The sequence below is a fragment of the Diabrotica virgifera genome, chromosome 3 (assembly GCF_917563875.1).
Source record: "Diabrotica virgifera virgifera chromosome 3, PGI_DIABVI_V3a".
Lineage (NCBI taxonomy): Eukaryota > Metazoa > Arthropoda > Insecta > Coleoptera > Chrysomelidae > Diabrotica > Diabrotica virgifera.
This window is the reverse complement of record NC_065445.1, coordinates 232634820-232652184: the sequence shown is the minus strand read 5'-3', so window position 1 is coordinate 232652184 and position 17365 is coordinate 232634820. Positions and strand designations below refer to the sequence as shown.

Here is a 17365-nt window from a genome sequence, read left to right as displayed (position 1 = left end):
GTATACTCACATTTATACCTCGTTCTCTCTACAGGTTGTCTCAAACTTAACATATGAAGAACACTTTTTTTCTTCAGTGAGTTTGAGTACCACTCAAGTTTGAGTAAACCTTTGCACAACTGTCTAAATACTAAAGGAAAACTGTTCACGAAGAAATCAAATATGAAAATGAGCATAATTTTCTATATCCCTAACTTTTGACGAGCAGTTTATAACGGTAAGAAAACGGTAATGAGGAAATACATCATAACGAGACAAATCATATAGGAATAGCGACATGGAATGTGACATCTCTGACAGGCAAGGGAATAGAAGCTACAGAAGAAATGGAAAAAATGGATGTACAAATATTGGGAATAAGCGAAACAAAAAAGATAGGCAGAGGACATATATTATAAATATCAACGAGAAATATAGCCTATATTATTCCGGAGTACTGCAGGGACAAAGACAAAAGAAGGAGTTGGTATAATAGTGAATAAAAGAATAGAATCAAGGATAACAAATTACGAAGCAGTATCATCTAGAATAATTACAGCCCAAATAGAACTAAAAGATAAGATAGGGATAATTCAAATATACGGACCAACAGAAGGTAGTGAAGACGAGGCTATTATAGAATTCTACAACGAACTCCGAACTCCAATATACATTAGATAAGTTAAGAGAGACATGAGAAAAAATAATAATTTTAGGAGATTGGAATTCTAGAGTAGGTAAGGACGTTAATAGGGGATAAGGATGTATTGGACAATATGGGGAAGAAACATTAAATAGAAATGGAATTAAAATGCTAGAATTCTGCCAAACGAATGACCTCATAATAGGAAATACATTCAGTGAACAAACCATTGAATACAAATATACATTTGTGGCCGAAGAGAGAAATGCAAAGAGCTTAATCGACTATATAGTATATACGAGAAATTTGGAACAAAAAATACAAAATATCTTAACGGAAAAAGAGCCGGAGCTGTCCACATAACACAGGCTTGTCACTGCAAAACTGAAGGATGAAAAAATAGAGGAGGTGGAAAGAAAAGAGTACAAGAAAGTAAAAGTAAACAAATTAAAGATAGAACGTGTGCGAGAACTTTACAAGAAGGAAACCAATAAAATATTGAGGCAGATAGAGTATCAAAAAGAAACATGGACAATGGAAGAAAGATGGAAAACTTACAGGGAAGTATTTAAGAAAACAGCAGCTGAAATATGTGGAATCAAAAAATGTAATAATCAATTGAAAAGGACAAGATGGTGGAATAAAGAAGTGAAAACAGAAATAAAAAAGAAGAAAATGGCATGGAAAAAATACATCGAAACAGGATTAGAAGAAGATAAAGGTGAATATTACAAGCAGAGACGATTGGTAAAAAAGACAGTCACACAAGCAAAAGCAAAATCATGGAAAGAATTTGGAGAAAAACTACAAGAAGGATATATAACAAACAACAGAAACTTTTGGACGACAATACGACACATGAAGGGGGGAAAACGAAAGGAGATAAATGCAGTAAGAGATAGATCAATGCAAATTCAAATAAACCCGGAACAAATAGCTAGGGTATGGAAAGAATATTATGAGGAAAAATTTGATACCGAAGTAACACAGGTTGACAATGTAATAAATGAAGGCCAAGAAAACACAGAGATAGACCAAATAAGTAGAGAAGAAGTAATAGAAGGAATATCAAACATAAAAATAGACAAGGCAGGAGGAGATGATAAAATTGAACCGAAAATGGTAAAATACATGGGAGAAGAGGGAATAAACTGGCTATGGACAATATATAAAGAGGCATGGGAAAAACAAGCAATCCCTAGAGACTGCCAGAATAACATAATTGTACCAATATACAAAAAAGGAGAACATATAAACTGCGAAAACTACAGAGCTATATGTCTGTCATCGGTATGCTTTAAAGTGTATACGAAAATAATAGAGAAAAGACCAAGGCAAGAAGTAGAAATGAAATTGGGAGATGAACAAGCGGCCTTTAGACCAGGAAGACAAACAAATAACAACATATTTACCATCAGGAACCTAATCGAAAGATGCTTAGACACGGGGGGGAACTGGTATTAGCATTCATAGACCTAAGAGCAGCATTTGACACGATAGAAAGACAAATTATAGGGGAATGCTTGAGGAAAATAAATGTACCAAACAGATTGATAAAAATTATAGAAAGTACTTACAAAGAGGTAAAAGGAAGAGTACAAATAGCAGGGGAACGATCAGGAGAATTTAATTGAAATAGAGGTATTAAACAAGGAGATAGTCTCAGCCCTTTGCTATTCATAATCGTAATGAATGAATTAATAAGAGAAACTAGAGCAAGAACCAACCAACTACAGACAATAATAGGATACCATAGATTACAACCGGTAACAATAACTTAATGTATGCGGACGACATAGTACTAATAGCAGATTCCGAGAACAAAATGCAGAAACTAATGGACATATAGGTAGAGAAAATAGAAGAGCTAAAAATGGAAATAAATGAGGGAAAAAGTAAGATAATGATAATCAACGGCAAAGAAGATAATGAAATAAAGATAAAATGCAAAAACTCAGAACTGGAATAGTTACAACTTACGAATACCTGGGAAGTATCATTACTAAAGACGGAAAAATAGACTGGGAAATAACAAATAGAGCAACAAGAAATCAAGCAAGTTATACTATGCCTTAGCCCCAATACTGGGGAAAAGAGAACTTGCAAGAGAGACAAAAATAAACATATATAACACAATAGTGATACCGACTGTGCTCTACGCAAGTGAAAACTGCACAATTCTGGAAAAACATAAGAGCAGAATAAATGCAATGGAGATGAGACATTTAAGAAGGATAGTTGGAAAGACAAAATGGGATAGATTAAGCAACGAGACTATTAGGAGAATGGCCAACCAAGAACCAATAATGAATAAATTAAAAAAGAGACAAATGAATTGGTATGGGCATTTGATGAGGATGCAACCCAACAGAATTACGAGAAGAATCAACGAAGCAAGGAACATTGCAAAGAGAAAAGAGGCAGACCAAGAAAAAAATGGATACAGCAAATAGTAGAGGCGGGAAAAGTTAAAGAAAAATCACTCGAGGAATTAAAAATAATGGTGGAAAACAGAAAAGAATGGAAGAGATGGGTGAATGTAAATTAAAATAGCGATCCCAAATCCGACACCCTTATAGGGTAGAAAGAAAAGAAAGAAAGTATAAAATTGCATGGATTTTTCCACCCAGTATACGTGAGCTGATGAAAGACGAGGGTAGGTATTTAATCTGCTTCTTTGGTCCGTATTAAGTAAAACTTTTAGTCCAAGTAATGAAGCTTAAAATAGGACAAAACCTCGCAATTTTTACAGAATAGATTGATTTGCTTGTAAATTTGAGAATAAGTAGTGGATAGTCCAAGGATCAAAATCTATATCATGCCAAAAGGCGCTTTTACCATGAGGGTGGTTGCCACCCCATCTCGCGTGTAGAAATTTTTATTATATTTTGACCGCAAGAGTTGGTAAAAACATTCATTATAAGCAAAAAACGTTCTATACATTTTTTTGATAAAATTAATAATTTTCGATTTATTCGCTATCGAAAATGTTAGTTTTATATCGAAAAAAAATCAATGTTTTTAATCAGTTTTCTGCTAATAACTTTAAAAAAATTTCGTTTTATAAAACAACTTTACTTAACAAAAATGTACCTTTTGAAAAAATAAACAAAACCTTTTTTTTTATTTTCTTTAAGACCAATAGTAATCGAGCTATACTTTATTATATGTTGGCTATTCTTCGTCAAATGTTAAATATTGTAGTTTCAAAGTCAAAGGACGGGAAAACTTTGCATTTTTCGAGGATAACTTGTTGAAACTAATTTAAAGTATTTAAAAATATATATATCCAGGAATAAAAAAAATCTCTAGCTAAAAAAATTAAGTGACATATAATGAAAAAATTGTCAGTCCCCATTTTTTTCAGCAAAAGTGTGATCATAAACAACCCCCTAATCACCACCCTAATTAAAATTTGTCATTGGCCTGATTTGGTTTTCTTGATTTGTGTATTTTTGTGTATTGTTAATAGGTTCTAGAAGTTTGATCGGCTTAGAATGATTAGTTTTTAAAAAAATGGAGATAAAAGCGAATAACGAGTTTTTGTAGTTTGGTAAAAAATGCCTTTTCTTCAGAATAAAAAGATTAGAATCAGAGATTCGAAAAAATATTTAAATATGAAATTGTAGCTTATTTAATTCCCAAGAACTTGGTTTGCAAATAATTGTTTTACGGCAAAAATTGAGTGAGCTATATTGACAATTAAAACTTGTAATATCTTGCAAAAACCACCTTTACCAACTCTTTCAATGCCCCCTCCTTTTATGACTGAGAATTTTAAAAAGATTTAATATTACTAGCCTTATAGATCTTGTAAAAACCTACAGAATTCTTTTTTAACGAACGAAGATAAAAAATAAAAAGTTACGGTAAAAAAATCAATATATTGTTTTGAAAAAAAAAAGGAGAAATATAATTGGAAGCATAATAATGTAAGTTAGCGGTGTTTTTAGTCATTGGCTTTATTTATTCTTCTTTATTTAGGTATTATTAATAGATTCTAGAAATTTGACTGGCTTAGAATGATTAGTTTTTAAAAAACTGAAGTTTAAAACGAATAACGAATGTTTGCAATTTGGTAAAAATTGCCATTTTCTTCAGAATAGAAAGATTAACATCAGAGATACGAAAAAATGTTTAAATATGAAATTGTAGGTAATTTAATTCCCAAGAATTTGGTTTGATACAATTTGTTCTACGGTAAAAATTGAGTGAATTGTAAATGAGTATACTATCGAAAAACATTGATTTTTTAGATATAAAACTAACACTTTCGATAGCGGATAAATCAAAAACTATTAATTTTATCAAAAAATGTATAGAATATTTCTGGCTTAGAATGAATCTTTTTATTAACTTTTGCGCTCAAAATATAATAAAAAATTTCCACCTCCGAGATGGGATGGCAACCACCCCCATAGTAAAAGCGCCTGTCGGCACCATATAGATTTTGATTCGTGGACTATCCACTACTTATTCTCAAATTTTCAGGCAAATCGATCAATTCTGTAAAAATTGCGAGGTAAAAAGCTTTGGTTCCTGGACTAATTATTTCAGTTCTAATAACATTATATTTACACATTACATAGGATGGCGAGCCACAACTGTCAACAATGACAATACTAATCTAACATTTCTTCTTTTTCTTACGGTCCCTATCGTTCCGGATGTTGGCGATCAGCATGGCTATCCTAACTTTGTTTGCTGCTATTCGGAATAATCCGGTTGTCGATGTATTGAACCACTTTCTCAGGTTTTGAAGCCAAAATATTCTTATTCTCCCGGGTCCTCTCTTTTCAAATACCTTACCCAGAACAAATAACTCTGTTCATTCCTCATAACACGGCTAATACACTATTTCGAAATATTTGCGTCTACTAATAATAATAAATACGAATAATAATGTCTTTGCACCTAAGTCTGTATTTATACACAAGAAACTATATCAACAACATGTACAGTTCAATGTCGTCTTTACTAATTTTTTGTGTTTTTTTATAAGATTAATATACAATTAATAACAATGATAAAATTATTCAGAATTTAGGTGTAAAATTGTAAGATGTAAAATCATAAGGGAAATAATTATACTAAGGGTAATAATATATTACATACATTTGGTTCAGTACTATAATAGTACATTATATACCGCGGGACTGAAGTAGTACATTTAATCCTGAAGGTAAAGTTTATGGCCCGACCGCAGGGAGGGCCATAATTTACCTGAAGGATTAAATGTACTTCAGTCGCAAGGTATATACGATACTTTTCGTACTTCCGGTATGATTTTATTAATTATTTCAATAATTTCAATCAGTTTTTTCTCTCTTCAACTCATTTAATAAACTGTCTTTAAAATAAGTTACCATAGTAACATTGCGTTGTGACAGTTATAATTTAGAAACATTGTCATTACTAGTGTCATTGTAAAGAAACATTGTTATTGATAATTATTGGTATCATGAGTGAAGAAGGTGTATCTGATATTGATAAAAGAGCAGCCGAAGTAGGTGAAGAATTGTTACCACCGAAATCTAGAAAACTATACGAGCAGCAGTACGATGCTTTTAAAAAGTGGTGCCGCTTAAAAAATGTGAGACAACCTACTGAAAATGCGCTGTTAGTCTACTTCGATGATAAATCAAAAGCGGTTTGTGCCTCAACTCTCTGGGCACATTACTCAATGCTGAAATCGGTTATTAACATTAGAGAAGATATTGATATAAGTAAATTTCCAAAATTATTAGCTTTTTTGAAGAGAAGAAATGAGGGATTTAAGCCAAAGAAGTCAAGAATTCTCACGTCTGAGCAGGTAGATCAGTTCTTACGGGAGGCTCCGGATGATAAATATTTAATGCTTAAGGTAAATTTGGAAATTTGTTTATATTCAGAAATTTTAAGAAATCAATTTTTTTGTAGGTTGCACTTATTTTGGGCGTTGCGGGAGCTTGTCGTGGAAAAGAGTTGGTTGATTTAGAAATCGACGATGTGAGAGATTTGGGCGATTCCTTCCTAATTGCGATTAGAAACACCAAAAATAAAATTGACCGAAATTTTGTGATCAAAAATTCAGAAAACAGTGCCATCAGTTTTGTGGCGATATTTCGGAAATATGTGGCATTGCGAAAGACAGGGACAACTCATTCAAAATTTTTTGTTCAATACATCAACAAAGAATGTACTACGCGAGTAGTAGGAAAAAACATGTTTGGTACAATTCCACGGCAAATAGCAGCTTTCTTGAAATTAGAAAATGCGACGTCTTATACGGGACATTGTTTTAGACGCACATCTGCGTCTTTGTTAGCTGATTCGGGAGCAACAATAGACGTGCTGAAGAGACATGGAGGATGGAAATCCTCCAACGTGGCCGAGGGATATATTGAATCGTCTATTAAAAATAAACAAAAAATTTCAGATAAAATATTTGGTCAAGTCGCCGATTCGTCCACTATAGTTATGCCACAGTCCTCATTCTCGCTTCCTGTTTCCGCAGGATCTTCGAAACAAACACCAGTTCAATATGAAAAGGACCTATCTGTTACTCGTCAGTTACCTGCTGCATTAACCCAGGAAAGACTGGTCAATATGACGAACTGTCACAATATTAATTTGAATATTAACGTTAATTACCATTCTAATTAATTATATTTTTCAATAAAATATCCCTTAAATTCGTTTGTTTGTGATTTAATCGTTCCGGGAGTTTCGTCAATATTTAATCCCGGAGGGATTAAATGTGACACTTTAGTACCTGTCACAAGGGAGTGAAGTTGTCACTTTAGGCCCGGAAGTACGAAAAACTAATTGAATTAAACACGTAATCATGAAAATTTAATAAAGCGCTCACATCTTGTTTATGTTATTATTGTATTCTATTGTATTTTACTGTATTGTATTGTATTGTATTATTTCAGGGGGTGTCATGTAAAACCGCACGCCAAAAGTAAATGGGACAGCTCTAACTATTTAGTTATACCACCATTGCCTACTACTCTTGTACACATATGTCGATTGGTGCAAATCTACTATTTACTAACTGTAAGTATACGTACCTACTTTTTATGAACATTATTTTATCTATAAAATCCACAAAGAAATTTTATGTAGTCGGCTATAATTATTGTCCTCTAGTCGGTATATTATACCATAAATCACAAAAATTTATTTAAAAATCGGTTGTCGATGAAAGTAGATTGAAGTATTACATAAAAGATATTTATACATCGGTCAAACTGGTAGAACCTTTAACAAACGCATAGCAGAACACCAAGGGGTTTTCAATATTAGACAAACAGATTCTATGTACTCACTTCACCTTCTAGATCATATTCTTTCTTTAATAACCACTTTCAAATATTCCGCATTCAAAATAAAGGCATAAAGCTATCTTCATTGAGACAAACACCTCTGCACTCCTCAACATATTAAGTTAAATACTATAAAGTGAAGACACACAGTAGAATTCATCAATTCAGAAAGGCACTCTGTCGAAACAGCTCTAGTGACATTAATTTTAATAATTTTTGTAAAAGTATTAAAAGCAAAAGTTTTCAGTGTTTCATTGTTATATGAAAGATATGATAATCATCTAACAATGAAAAACATTAACTATCACATGAAGATACATATACCATATAGATGTAACACATTGTAGAAAGTGATCTTCATCATCTATCTGCAGTCATACAGCATTACCAACGTTTTAAATTGTCTATTTTTTTCAGGTATATCTTGACACAGACAAGGACTACAACATACTACAAGTTAGCTGCCCAATAACGATAGGTACAGTGCCATTTAGAATTCCTAACTCAAATAAAACACAGGTCATTAAATACGGTAAGAAAAAGTTTACTTATTAGTTATTACCATACTTAAGATGCTAATGATATTTGTTTTTCAGAAAATGCTTGTCCGGTTGTGGAAGGTGGTATGTACTTGGCACCAGAATTTTTATTGGGGCAAGTGTATGATGGGAATGAACATCATCTGAAGTGAGTAAAATCACTGTTTAATTTACATCTTTTTAATTTTAACCTCGGTATATAAACCCCTATATCAGCTCTTCATTTTTTATCTCCCAACTAATTTTCAATCACAATCCAATCAGCTTATATTGGGAGGCTTTAACAGTCAAAGTTCACTTTCGGGCTTCGCATATTCTGACGCAAATAGAGACGCAATAGAAACATGAGCTGAATCGAGTGGTCTCACATTAATTCATGATCCTAAACTTCCACCTTCTCCTCAGAGCAGAGTTTGGAAAAAAGGTATAACCTGGATATTTGTTTTTTAAGTACTAACCTCTAAGATCGATGTATTAAAGTAGTATATATATAACCCCATAAGAAAGACAGCATAGACCAATTGGTATAAATATCTTTCCAATTGTCAGATCACAAGCTATCCCATTCAGAACGAGATTTAACTTCAAAAGGCAAACTGGGAAAACTATGCAGAAATGCTAGATTTTAAGCTGCTACATCTTCAACAAAAACCAGAAAACTACGAAGAATTTGTAGAATTAATAAAAAATGTGTCCAGAAAAGTTATCTTCAGCGGATGTATACAACAATATGTTCCCAGGATGACCAGCGAGTCCAAAGAACTAATGAGAACATATGAAACCCTCTGTGTAGCTGACCCTTTTCACCAAGAAACCGTTGACTGTGGAGCAGTCCTACTTCAATAGCTGAGTCAAGCTAGAAAGGAAAAGTAAATCGAACCCTGGAAAAATGAACATGGAATATAGAAGCAAAATAGCATGGAACCTTGTTAAAAAACTTAATCCGTGATCATGATTGAACATAAACCACCTTTCAAGGTTATAGCAAACCAAGTCGCTGCTTAACTCCTTGTAAATGGAAGAACAAAGAACCGATTTAAAGACCCAAACACTAGAAAAAGACTGAATTAGGAGACAAATCACGTATGAACTCCAATTACGTTAAAAGAACCCCACGATGGTATGAACAGGCTAAAAAATGGAAAATCTGTAGGTGTGAATGGTATATAATAAGAATAATAATAATAATAATAAAGGTCTGGGGGAGATAATATCAAAACTCCCACAGGAGATAAAGGTCTGGCAACGGCCAGATGTGTACGAAAATTTTTGGGAGATACACCTGCATACTAAGTCACCTAGAGGGGTCGATAACACGGAAAGAGTCCCACCAGAGTTCAATCCTTTTGATACCGTATGTATCTGGGATAAGTCAATTTTCCCCTTAGAAGGAGTGTGAGCCGTATGGCTAAATCTGGATAAAGGTCTTTATTAGAAACAAAAATAATAATATACATACAAAATAATGAGCGAAGTTTAGCCTAGACTACTCTTAAGCGCGTGATACACACGCAAACTTTAAGTACGCGGGTTTAAAGATCGCGGACTTACTCGGCTCGCCGTCGGTGATACACGCAGACTAAAAGTACGCGGTTTTAAAGATCGCGGTCGCCGTCGGTGGTTTGTGCTATTTAGGAATTTTATCGTATTATATACTTCATATCGTATCCTATCGTGTTATATATTTTTAATATATACTAATAAAAAAAGACGAAATCGAAAAGTGTGGGTAACAAACAAAAAATCATAGATAAAAGGGTAATATTTTCATCAGGAGGATAAAACAGCCTATAAATAATTAGGTTTACTCAAAAACAAATAATCAAAAATAATTTAGTATAGCTTAAAATAGTGTTTTACGGTTTTCTCAAAACTTATAAAATGTAACTTGTCTCCTTTCAACAATAAAAGATTGAATTATTTCTAGGCAATTTGCTTAATTAGTGAAAATATAAGTGTAACTTTAAACGCAATAACATGACGGCTCGAGGCTCGCGGCTCGTGGCAGTGATACACGTACGGGTTACGAGTAAGATTTCAAACTTGTTGGATCGACGGCGTACTTAATCGGCGGACTTAAAGTACGCGTACTTGCTGTGATACACTCGCGAAAAAGGTCGTCGAGCCATAACTTCGCGTACTTACTCGCGTGTGTATCACCCCTTTTACACTTAACTCACTAATTTGATGCTGAATTAAATTACACAAATGTTTCAATTAAATGGCACTAAAATATATAAATATAAATTTAAATACATAAGAACAATACATTTTTATAAAAAAAATAGAAAAAAAAGCATAAAGGAGAAAGAAAAGAAATTGGCAGGCAAAAATATGGGCAAGAGAAAAGGAAATAATAAAGATGCAGTGAACAAATAAACTATGAACTTGTTTTTGGACGGGCTATCTGAAATTGGTGTTCTTTTCTAATAATAATTTACTAATACCTGTTAGGTTAAAAATATTTAATTATAAAGCACGTAAACCAGATCAAATCCCTGCTGAGCTCCTTAAACTTTTGGATGAGGAAACAATACCTACTTAACCACTTTGTTTAACAAAATTTACAACCAAGGAAAACTACCAGATAATTGGTTGAAGTATTTGTGTATAACATTACCAAAGAAAAGCAGGCCCCCCTAATGCAGCGATTTTAGACTAATAAGTTTGATGAGTCACGCACTTAAGTTACTTTTACGAATTATACAAAACCTAGTATTCCTTCTGTGTGAAACTAGAATGGGTAACAAACAATTTGGATTTAGAGATGGTCTAGGAACTAGAGTTAAAAGTTGTGAGTTCCTGAAGAACGTTTATGTTTGTTTCATCGATTTCGAGAAGGCATTCGTCCGAGTACAACATGATACACTTTTCAATTACCTGCCGGCAGCAGGACTTAACCACTACGATATAAGACTGCTAAAATACTTACATTACAATCAAGTAGCCTGTATTCAAGTTAGAGATAGTCGTACTGAAAAACTACCCATCAAACGTGGAGTACGACAGGGTTGTGTTTTATCACCCAGTCTTTTTATTCTGAACTCTGAAGAACTTTATATGGATGCTTTGAACGACAGACAAGAGGGAGTAGGACTGGGCGGAGAAGTAATCAACAATATCAAATACGCTGACGAGATAGCCATTCTTGCAGAAAATTTACAAGATCTCCAGACGTTAGTAAATCTAGTCAGTGAGGAAAGTTACCGTAGAGGCCTAAAAATCGTTATTTCAGAGACAAAGTGGATGGCAGTTGGAAAGATTAATGTAGATCAAGGTGTGCTTTCTCTTGACGGAGAGGAGATAGAACGGATAAACCATTTTAAATACCTTGGCAGTTGGTTAAATGTAAATTGAGATTGTGATGAAGAGGTAATAAACAGGATCGAAATATCACGTAAGGCTTTTATGACCTGAAAACCAGTTTTATGTAACCGATGCCTGAAGCCTGTCGATGAATATTCGCAAGAAGGTCCTGAAATGTTATGTGTGGTCTATATTATTGTATGTTTGTGAGACATGGACGTTAAAAACCACAATGCTAAATAAATTAGAAGTATTCTAAATGTAGTGCTATCGACGAATCCTACAGATATCGTAGGATATGCGCACTTCCAATAAAGATGTTTTCCAAATGATGAATTCAGAACGTCTGCTGATAAACATAAAAAGGAAAAAAGGAGAATTATTCGACTATATAATCAGAGGACTTAAATACCATCTACTTCGCCTTATAATACAAGGAAAAGTGGAGTGAAAGAGATGGATTGGTCCGATTGGTCGAAAGAAACTTTCATGGTTGCGTAATATTAGACAATGGTGTGGTTCCAGGTAGAAGAATTATTTCGCACAGCAGCCGATAGGGAAAGGTTTTAGGAACTTGTAAACATGATGACGGCCAACGTCTGAATACGGACACGGCACCCGGCAGCTAAAGAAAAAAAGTTAGGTTATAGACATTAACCCTTAAGTACTAATATCTTAAATCAATGACGTAAACAATAACTAACCGCCTGACAGACGGGTTTAACATTTTAGTGGTAATTTTTGTTTTTGTTAAATCTTTTAATGCAAAAAAATATCTCAATGACTTACTGAAAGTATTGATTATCTAAAAAACACAGTAATTAATCTAGTTTTTATGTACTTATTAAAATAAAAAACATTATAACAAGAATGGAAGGATTGTTTGTGTACCTTTTTACTCCTGCGAAAAAGTGTGATAAAAATTAAACAAATTAAAGAATCTTAACAAAAATTTATAATCGAGTTAAACAAAGAGTAAGAAAAATGAAAATAGAAAGGTTTTTAAAAAATGTTAAAACAAAAAAAACTGACAGGTACTATAGTTAGTACAGTGTAGCAATGGTAGTCAGTGGCAACATTTTCATCACAAATTGATTCCACTTCGCTTATGTCGTCTTCTACCTCATCAAACCATTTCAAAAGAGTTTCCCCATGGTCTGTATTCCCTTATTTGATGTTTTTTGACGAGCTGGGATACATTATGTGTAATTACTAGGGAGCGGATTTTATGCTAAATGCATATTGCGTGCATATTTCGCATATTTGAGAACTTTACTAAATTTTGCATATTTTTAAAGAAACATGAATATTTTGTGCCTATTTAAAAACATTTAAGTCCAAAAAATTTTTTAATTTTTTAATTCGACACAAAATATTTCCCCGCACAGGCTGTCGTATCTATTAATACGAGAACTACCTGAAGAGAGACGGCTCATTCACTGCCTTTCATTTTTTCTTAAAAAATACCCGATCTTTACACAAAGTACTTATAGTGCTTATAGTACGCCGTTATAAAATGATTGTAGGATGTTAAAGTGATGAAGGACGGTTTACCCGGAAATCCGAATTTTATTTACTTTTATTGTAATATATTATTTAGTAGGTATGGTATGTTTAACAGTAAATGGTTGAGTTCAATTAGTTACCACTATAAACATCCTGGAGTAACCGATAATAGTATAAAAGGCCCGGTTTCAGGTAAAATTTATTTCAGGCTTTATTATGGGAGTACCGTCTAGTCAGTGTTAATTGTCAAAAGACCAACTCTGTCTACCTCGTTTGCTTATCGCTCCGGGTGGGTCTTAACAATGGGCCAGGTCAGAAAAATTTAATAATATTTACGACCGCACTAATTGAACTCAACCATTTACTGTTGAACAAACCATACCTATAATTCTGGTGATTCTTTTAAATACTCTATTGTTAAGAGAATTTACATCTTTAACCATAGATTTACGATTTTCCAACGAAAATTAACAAGTTATTTTAAATACGCCCCAATTACATACTTCTATTGATGTTGAAAGGAGTTTTTCAAGTTATAAAAATATTTTATCTGATCAAAGAATATGTATGTTTCCTCGTAAAGAATTTGGAAAAACACAATGTAGTGAATTATAATTTATAATCGAAGATATATTTATAGTGACATTGTTGTTTTATTTTAAATTGGTAACTATTGGTAGCAGTTTTTGTAAAAAATGTGAATAAATTGCATATAAATGTATAAAAATAATTTTATTTGAAAGATAATAAATAAGATTGATGCCCCCTATAAAAGAACCCCCTAGAATAGAATAGAACAGAAAATTTGTGGTTTCTCGAAATGCGCATTTTTTCAATTTTTGTGCATATCTTGCGCATATTTCGTAATTTTTTACCGCATATATATGCGCATATTTCGTCAAAATTAATCGCATATAAATCCGCTCCCTAGTAATTACTAACTGGGCACAAACACTTACACCCCGTCTATTAGACGGAAATCACACTTTGAGCCTAAATATCTTTCAAATAACGACCTGCCGCACATTGTCGACTTCAATACTACTAAAGAGCAACCCAACTTGAAAAGTCATAAACGGGTGACCTTCAAAATTTTCTAGGAAGGGAAATATCCCACTTTCGACAAGAAATGCCGTCTGAGAGACGGTGTGTTAGTACTTAAGGGTTAAATACAATTGAAATAAGAAAATTTCGTTATTTCATGAGATGTGAGAGATATACAGGGTGTTTGATAAAGAGTGGGCCATAGCTTAACCTTAGATTTCTGACGTTAAAATATGTTGATTTAAGCTAACTTACCTTAGTAAAAAAGTTGACAATAACCGAAATACAGGGTGTCAAAGTTAAACTTTTATTTTATTTATTTTTAAATATTTCCTGACAGGCATGGGACAACAACAATAATCAAAATTTATAAATCCATCGTCAGACCAGTACTAACATATGGATGCGAAACGTGGACCATGACCAAATCAAACGAAGAAAAGCTCAGACGTTTTAATCGAAAAATACTTAGAAAAATTTTCGGACCTCACCACGACATTAACACAAACCAGTATAGGATCAGAACCAACATCGAATTAAAAGCACTCTACAATGACACCGATGTTGTCCAAGAAATTAAATCACAGCGACTAAGATGGGCAGGCCACGTGCACAGACTTCATAACGAAAGACTTGTAAAACTGGTATGGGAGGAGATTCCTACAGGCAAAAGATCACTTGGACGTCCCAGAATGCGATGGAGAGATAACATCCAAGCAGATCTCCGGAAAATGAACATTCCATTTGACCCTAGGTTGATGGAAGACCGAAGAAATTGGAAGAAAGTTGTTCAGTCAGCCAGGACCCACCCAGGGTTGTAGCGCTACGTGATGATGATGATGGGACAATAACACGAAATTTGGTATGTGGTGCTGGTACTGTAAGTACATCCTACTAAATTATGTTAAACAAACGTTTCTAGCTACTACCAGAGGCGTATGACGGGGAACGTGAATGGTTGACCCTTCCCAAATTCTACGCCACTGGCGCAATTGTTATTTTTGTGCATTTCTTTGATTCTCCAATACTTTCTATGTAAAAACCATGCTCTTCATTTGTAACGATAAAGCCATTAGTTTTCGAGATATGTGAAGCTAAAAACAAAGGAACATAATACATTAATCAAAATAAGTGTGCCTTTTTATTTTTAACTTCAAATATCTCGAAAACTAATGACTTTATCGTTACAAATAAAGAGTCTATTATTTGCACGGAAAGTATTGGAGAATCTAAAAATTATGCTAAAATAGCAGTTTCATCAGTGGCGTAGAATTTGGGAAGGGTCAACCATTCACTTTCCCCTGTCGTACGCCTCTGGTATTAACCACAAACGATTATTTAACATAATTTAGTAGGGTGTACAGTACCTACACTTTCTGCCAAGTACCATAAGGATATGTCAAATAGTTTTATAGTACCGTACGCACATATTTCTTAAAGTTTTAAATAAAGAATAAATTATTAAAAAAAAATAATACTTTCAAATAATTTGAGATATCCGTGTGATACTTAGCAGAAAGTGCAGGTACTGTACACCCTACTAAATTATGTTAAATAATCGTTTCTGGCTACTACCAGAGGCGTACGATAGGGGAAAGTGAATGGCTGATCCTTCCCAAATTCTACGCCACTGATGAAACTGCTATTTTAGCATAATTTTTAGATTCTCCAATACTTTCTATGCAAATAATATAGGCTTCTTTCGTAACGATAAAATCATTAGTTTTCGAGATATTTGAAGGTAAGAATAAAAAGGCACACTTATTTTGATTAATGTATTATGCTCCTTCGTTTTTAGCTTCAGATATCTCGAGAACTAATGGCTTTATCGTTACAAATAAAGAGTATATTATTTTCATAGAGTATTGTAAGTATTGGAGAATAAAAAAATTGCACTAATTTGGGAACGGTCAACCATTCACGTCGTACGCCTCTGGTAGTAGCCAGAAACGTTTGTTTAACATAATTTAGTAGATTGTACAATGCCAGCACCACTTACCAAATTTCGTGTTGTTGTCCCATGCTTGTCAGGAAATATTCAAAAATAAATATATTAAAAGTTTAGCTTTGACACCCTGTATTTCGGTTATTATCAACTTTTGTACTAAGGTAAGTTTGCCTAAATCGACCTATTTTAACCTCAGGAATCTAGGGTTAAGGTATGGCCCATTCTTTACCAAACACCCTGTATGTGTTGCTGTAGTGTAGATCCATTATACAGTGAAAGACACTGGGCAGAGTATAGGCCGACGAAGTATATCCTGGCTAAATTTGAGACAGTGGTTAAATAAGTTTACTACAATTATTATTTTAACTGTGTTGGGCTGAATAGAACAACTTTATAAAAGTTGAAGGTAGCTGTTATGATAATATAACCTTAAAGAAGAATAATACCTGTTAACTAATTTCTGTTAAATTGTTCTATTTTTTAGGGATCCCTTGGTGTTGTACAAACCCGTATACGTCACCGTAGACAAGCCAGACAACCAATAAACCTACTTCTAAAAGAAAAAACCGGCAATAACTTCATAAAAAAGTAAAGTACCTTTACAGGGTATGTCTTCAATTTGATTTTATCACCATTTAAGACTGAAATATTTCAACAAATTTGTAGTCAATTTTTTCACATTTTCTTACATCCCTTTGAATGTCTTTGCGGAGCCAGGTTATTTTTGTACTTTTACAATAACGTAATAAAATAAAGTTCAATAAAAACATACGTCAGTTCACAAGTAACGTCACGCTGACTTGATTTGTTGGGTGGTAATTGATTTTTTATGGCTCATTCTAAATTAAACAAACCCAAATGCATATTGTATATGTAACTAGAAAATATCAAAAAAGAAAATAATCGTTTCGTTTTGATTCAATTCGAGTCTCTTGCCATCCTCTGACACCTGATGTTTCGGAATCTATTCCTTGTCAAAGAGGCTTTGCAAGTAGACTGAATTGGACCATAACGAAACGAAGAAAAAGTGCAAATATTAAAATATTTGCACCGGAGAAACGGTTTACATCTTAACCGAATATGACGATCA

At 33.4% G+C, this 17365-nt stretch overlaps 1 protein-coding gene across 1 annotated transcript in view; it reads left to right on the top strand.

The window, feature by feature from the left end:
* LOC126881596 (arrestin domain-containing protein 3-like) overlaps positions 1-17051 on the top strand; it is an 89996-nt gene extending 72945 nt beyond the window's left edge. Inside the window, exons 7-10 of the mRNA XM_050645958.1 lie at positions 7540-7663; positions 8350-8464; positions 8529-8619; positions 16760-17051. Coding sequence (XP_050501915.1) covers positions 7540-7663; positions 8350-8464; positions 8529-8619; positions 16760-16820 — 391 coding nt within the window. The 3' untranslated portion in view covers positions 16821-17051. The remainder of the gene's footprint in view (positions 1-7539; positions 7664-8349; positions 8465-8528; positions 8620-16759) is intronic.
* The last annotated feature ends 314 nt before the right edge of the window (positions 17052-17365 follow it).